Raw genomic sequence first — 6,459 nt, forward strand, 5'->3', positions numbered from 1 at the left:
CAGAGGACAAACAGGAAATCATTTAAATAAGCACTATATGGTGTAAAAAAGTAGAAAGAAAAAATATAAGACTTCTTCCTATAGGATTTACATGTGACAACCAACCTCCAAAACTATGTGACAACCTGCCCCAACCAGACTTTACATGATAATTTAATTCTCTCAGTACTACTGGGAGAACCTACTGGTTTTATTTTTACACCAAAAGACAGGCAGTATCTGATTCTATTTAACATGGCCACCAGTTCAAACAAACTCCAATACTACTAAGAGTTATAACATAAATAACAAGTCATGCATTTTTTACTTTGGGTATGAAAAAAAAAAAAAAGAAATATGTGCTAACCTTTATGTTAGATGAAACTGACCTCAAATTAATATAGAACTCTATATTTCATGCACGAAAGGGTTAAAATGTACATTCAGTCATCATAATAGGAGAAGCAAAGTGTAAGGCACTTATCTGAGCACTGTTGTTATGTAAAAACCGTTAAGCTCTGCTTCATAACTTAACACATTATAAGTGTCACTGTTTTTCCATTCATGGATTCGTACAGCGTTTTTATTTTATGTTATATATATATCAGAGTCGTGTTACACGCAGTACTTTGCCGCTGCAGTTTAAGTACCACTAGTCGAGCACCACTGACCGCGCCTGCAATGTTCATTGCTGAAGGCTCGCCCAGCGGCAGGCGCGCTCGTGCGCCTCCTCACCTCCAGCAGCAGCAGCACATCCAGCGCAGGGCCCGAGCTGCCAGTGGGAATTACTGACTGGCTCTCCGCCCGACCACAAGCAGCCGAGTTCGCTCTGTTCTCACGACCTCGGTACCACACAGGCATCTCTGAACTGTTAACACAGCCACGCAGCGCATAGCTGGCCACAAGAGACACACACTGCCAACTAGCGTTCCGATGACGCACTTGCAAAGTACAGCCTCGTTGGCCGCCGCTGGGAAACAGCCTTATAATTTTGAGGCTGCAGAAAATACACAGTAGCCTAGTCTATACTCTGTCGTGGAGGTAAGAAGTCTACAGATTATTATTATTATTAAATTAACACAAGCTGCTTCTCATCTATTTGTCAGCTGAAGCTGCAATTTATGCCCAAGCATTATGTTCCCTTTGATAGATGTATTATATAAAGTCAATGGATGTGTTCCAGGCCATTTGAAACCGGTTAGCTGACTCTGAATTTGGGATGATTTCACTCGCGGGTATTATATATTACAGAACAGGACACATTCGTGTAATAACATTGTATATTGTTACCACTTCACCAGTGCAGTCAAGTTCAATGGTATAGGTTATTATATTTGATATTGCTTTTGAATTGCAAATATAATTTTATTTTTTAAAAAGCTAAGAAACTATTTTAACAAACATCGTTCGTGTAATGAAACTTCGTCGAGCGCCGTCTACACCGTGCAGCTCGTATCAATAAATACAGCAGGGACTGTGACAGGAAAATTGCTCTGTAGCAAGATTGAGGATTTGTGACGGCAGATAATTGAAGTGCACGTTGAGAATGTGTGGAGTTAGGAGAATCACAGAAAGTGGAACCCGCTGCTGTAACCGAGACTCAGCGACTGGGAGCAAGTGGTGCGAAGAAGCGGCACACGGCATGCAACATGCCGACAAGCGGGCAACCGCACGACCCGGTCCCTGCATTCTGCACACATGGGACAGATCGATTTACAAACCGGGATAAAATGAAGGAAGGAAGGAAGGAAGGAAGACGGAGGGGCGGGTGGGGTTACTTCGGGGTAATCTTAAGCACTAAAAACACAGGGAGAAGCCAGAGAGTTCATGCTATTTCTGAATTTATTAATTTAATAATATACATCCAGGCTGACGTTTGATGCAATTGTTAAACATTCGTCGCAATTATCCAATATTATTATTTAATAAGCACAGAACACTTGGGAAGCAACCTTTTAAATGCAAGGTTTGTTTTACTGTAGGGTAGTAGTTTCCAAGCACTTAGTTCCAAGGACTCAAGATCTATATATATATATATAATATATATATATATATATATATATATATATATATATATATATATATATATATATATTTTGGAGCACAGCTTCTGTGCAAGTGGAATGAGCGCTAAGACGCATTTTCCTGCATGCTAGTTCTTTAACGATTCGAGCTGTTTCTGTAAATCAGGTATTCAGGGTGGAACTGAGCAATTGAACGTACAAAGGATGCAAGATTCCTTCCATCTTCCCCATCAATGTGGCAATCTGTTAGGACATTAACCCCAGCGCGGAGTTCCCAGGAACTTCAATGGGGCTTAGAGTTCTTACAGATCCCGCTGCATACAAGATGAGACCTTTTCATACTTTTAATTACCTTTCGCAAAAAGAAAAATATTCTCCCGCCTTTGGGGATGAAGTCTATTATACCCACTATAAAGTCTACGGCGCTATACATTTCCCGCCTTTACTTTTATTGGGCCATTTAATGAAATGATCAACTTTATCCCGCGCAATGCATTGTCCGCGTGGTTTAGAATGGACTGGAACTTTAAAATGCATTTTTAACACCTGATGCAACAGAGGCCAAATCACCCCGCGCAGCCCAACGCTGCAATTTAAAGCTTTATACAATTACAATGAACTCTTTACAATTAACATTTTGAAGTGCGAAAGCACGTTTTCTGAGACAAGAGAACAGTATTTAAACAAGGTATAAAAGCAGCACAAAACTAATCAGATCAATAATGTAACTGTTACACTAGCGTGTTATATGTTTCTAATTAAACTTAGTGTATAGAAAACATACAATGATGGTGCAAATAACAGGGACTGTCAGTGTTTGCATTGCCTAGCGTTATACTCAGCTCAGCCCTAGTTTGGGCGGACATGTATAAATGTGTCACATTGTACAGCAATGGCTGTGTGTTAACGAGCAAGAGGGTGAGGGGGGCGTCTTTCCCTAAACATTGTAATACCTGGATACTGCGATATAAACAATGCAAAGGGGGCATGTGATTAAATGCTGAACAGTAACCGCGTGTGAGTAAGGTACAGTGTATGTTAAACAGTTTTAACCGTGTGGTGTCTTTTTAATGTGCAATGCATTTCGACAGGAAGGAAACGAGAACAGTTTATATATTTCCAAATATTTATTTGAACCCTCTGTATGCAGGAGGCTTGAAACACAAAACTAGTATACAAATAAAAAAAACAAAAAACAAAAAACATGACTTTGGCATTAAAACACCCATTTGTGACAGGTTAATACAAAACTATATTCTTTCCAGAAAAAAAAAAAAAAAAAAAACAATATAGACATCTTCACCAAGAATGAATATTTACAACTATAACGCCATCCAAATGTTGGACAGGCATAATAAATAACAACAACAACTCTTATTGCAAGTCCTTCAGAAGAGCCCGATGCGTTCCTTACAACGGAACGGGTTTTTAAGTCTTTCTAAGTGTAGGGAGCAGGCCTATGCTGTTTTCTTCACCAAGGTCTCCACACAGACTCGCTCTCCGGGCCGGTGCTCACGATACCCATGGGGCTGACAGCTCGGGAAACACCGGAGACTCCGAGTCCGAATGACGTCATCCCCTGGATGGGAGACGTCACGGCTGGCGCTGCGTTGGCACGCACAGGGCTGGCGCTGACTGCCACCGGCGCGTTGGCGTTGGCGTAGAGTGGAATAACCGGGGTGGTGGCGGACGCGAAGGCAGGGTTGGGAATCAGGAAAGCAAACTGTCCGTCCGTTGCGGGAACAAGCTGAAAGCCGCCGTACACTTTTGGGGAGATCGCTTCGGCCGGACTGAGCTTGCCGGGCATGGAGACTCCGTTGAGGGGGGCCGTCGCTGCTGACGGGAGCTGGACGTGCAGGGGCTGCGCTAGGTGGGCCGGTTGGAGCCCTGCGGGCTGTGGGTAGTTCATGGCGATCATCTGACCAAGGCAGCCGGACAAGTGGTTCAGGAGCCGGGACCTGACCTCGGTGTTAACCCCTTCGCAAGTGGAGAGGAACCGGGTCACCTCGTTCATGCACTCGTTAAATCCAGCCCGGTATTTTCCCATGACTGTTGGATCAGCAGTGAGAGCTGCTAAAATTGAGAAAAAATAAAATAAACAAAAACACGTTAGCAATATGTTGTTTACTTTTTATTAATGTGCCTGTCAGATGTTTATCTAGTTGTGCATGCATTTAATTGACTTTTCGTTTTGAAAAGCATTGACTGTTCGTAAAGTTTTTTTTTTTAAAAGCTTGCATATATTATAATAAATTATGACAGACATTAAAAGTTTATAATTTATATTTTCATTGCAATGATACATACCAGTCATTTGGGCACGCTGCAGGTTCCGCAGGTGTTTCACAGTCATCTCAAGGATGTCGGCTTTTTCAAGCTTTGAGTGTCTGGAACTCTGGAAAATAAGAGTAAATACGTCGTAAGTCCCTTGCAAACATGTCACGGGGAAATGCACGGTGTTCTTTATAGCCGAGCGCAACAGAGCTTGCTATATTAAAATGACACTTACATCTTTTTTAAGCGCGTCCAGAATCAGGGTCTTGAGCTGCCCAAGGCTTTCATTAATCCTCGCTCTGCGGCGCTTCTCCATGATGGGTTTGGATGACTGCAAAAAAAAAAAAAAGATACAGATACGTGAGTGCCAATGATGAAACAACACCAGAGGTTTCGGCTTCAAGCGAGTTCAGCAAATCACCGGGTTCTCGTTCACAGATGTATATTTACCTTTCTGTGTTCGCTTGCACTCTTTGGCTTGTCCGGCGATTGAGCAGCGATTGCGGGCGCGCCAGCAGTTGGGGATGCTGTGGATTTCTCCATGCTGTCGGCTGGCATTTTCGTGTGAGCAGGCGTATTGATCAAGCAGGTATCCTTTTAAAAGAGTTTGCAAAAGTTGTAGATCACTAGCAGGTATATCGCGTTAACTTTGCAGCGTTTCTTTTTTGGGGGCGGGGTGTAAAATCTGAAAAGCAGACTGAGACCAGTGCCAGCTGTATCACTGCGAGTGCAGGTCTGTCATGCACTCTCTAGCTGTTTCTTGCAGGGCTGCGCTCTCTCTCATCCTGCAGCACGCTTCTGGTATTTATAGCTCTCTCGCTTGCTCCCGGTTCGTGTGAAACCTTCTCTGCATTCTTTCCCACACTCGCCAGAGCCAATCAGCGTACGGACTCACCCATTGGGCGCTGGGCAGGTCGGTGATTGGACAACACCCCCGCGGGCTGTCAGTCACGCGCTGCTCAATCAGCCCTGAGGGACAAACAACAAAGCGGCCCGGCAGTGCAGTCGGTCCAGACTAAAGAAGCGATAAGGGGAATTGGGAGAATGGGCTGGGTGTTTGCTACCAAGTTCTTTCACTCAGCTGGAATTTACTCTTGCACCGCACGTAACCATGTGCAACTTGTTGAGCGAATACGTGCACACATCTTTAGATAGCGCTGGGAAATGCATATACCCCATACATAAAATAAAAAGTTATTTTATTTGTTTATTACTTCGATACTTAGAATATGCAATAGATTCGTTTTGCAAGATTTATTCTGATTGTAATAATAATAATAATAATAAAATAATAATAATAATAAACCGTTCGCACTTTTAAATCCATGAAATATACCCGGAGTTAATAAAATAAATACTGTATGTATTAGTATTCAAATTAAGACTTAAAAACAGTTAACTGCATTGCACTGGTTTTGATAGGCGACAGAACTATCTGGTTGCCGTTTAAAATCTCTATTCAAGAATCACAATGAAATGTTAATTTGCACTTCCCCCAGAATTAACACTAACGCGGCCTGCTTGGCGCAGAATTTTGTCCAGTACTAATTAAATGACTCGCAGTTTAAAAACGAATTGCGCTTCATTACAAACCGCAAAAGCCAATTTAATAGTTTAAGTCGCTTCAAGGCGATTGCAGGGGGACTCACTAAAATGCAGGCTGTTTTATTAAGTTTAATTGAAAACAAGGACAAAATGATAGTGCCCATAAACTAAACTTCAAACAAGTGCATATTCAAACGATATGACTGATCATATATTTCATTTAAATACTGTAGTTGGTTAATAATAATAATAATAATAATAATAATAATAATAATAATAATAATCTGATGCAGTTATATGAAATGCACACAGCGCATTTGCGATCCCTGTGTGTGATTTTCACTGCCCAGTGTCATTATATTAGGGCAGAGCGCAGGCAGGTATTTCAAACACATCCATCACCCGCAGCAGTTGTGAGAAAGGCAGCTGTGTCGGCACGCGAGGCGGTTCGCAAGCAGCACGCTGGCAGCCAATCGGCGCCGGCCGCTGGAACGCTCAGCTGCCTCCGGCGAGCGCTCATTGGCCGGGGAAGTCCCTGCGTGTCAATCATCCCGGCGAGAGGTCGGCATCTGTCCGCGTGCCAGCCCCACTGTGTGCGCTTGCTCCGTGCACTTCTGCCTCTCAGAAGCACGTGCCA

General features: G+C 42.9%; 1 protein-coding gene across 1 annotated transcript; it reads right to left on the reverse strand.

Moving 5' to 3' along the window:
- Positions 1-3,433: 3,433 nt before the first annotated feature.
- LOC121328271 (transcription factor HES-4-B-like) lies at positions 3,434-5,082 on the reverse strand. The gene is made up of 4 exons (XM_041272862.1): positions 4,728-5,082; positions 4,513-4,608; positions 4,311-4,398; positions 3,434-4,076 (listed from the first exon to the last, which is right to left on the reverse strand). The coding sequence occupies exons 1-4, from the start codon at positions 4,833-4,835 to the stop codon at positions 3,475-3,477; spliced, it is 894 nt and encodes a 297-aa protein (XP_041128796.1). The 5' UTR covers positions 4,836-5,082; the 3' UTR covers positions 3,434-3,474.
- Between the last annotated feature and the right edge of the window lie 1,377 nt (positions 5,083-6,459).

Source organism: Polyodon spathula, chromosome 16, assembly GCF_017654505.1.
Source record: "Polyodon spathula isolate WHYD16114869_AA chromosome 16, ASM1765450v1, whole genome shotgun sequence".
NCBI lineage: Eukaryota > Metazoa > Chordata > Actinopteri > Acipenseriformes > Polyodontidae > Polyodon > Polyodon spathula.

Bases quoted from the DNA above. Each gene is read 5' to 3' on its own strand.
- LOC121328271 (XM_041272862.1), bottom strand. From the start codon at position 4,835: ATGCCAGCCGACAGCATGGAGAAATCCACAGCATCCCCAACTGCTGGC. The intron at 4,609-4,727 runs GTAAATATACAT...TTTTTTTTGCAG, and splicing joins GTGCAAGCGAACACAGAAAG to TCATCCAAACCCATCATGGA. The intron at 4,077-4,310 runs GTATGTATCATT...TCTCAATTTTAG, and splicing joins GCAGCGTGCCCAAATGACTG to CAGCTCTCACTGCTGATCCA.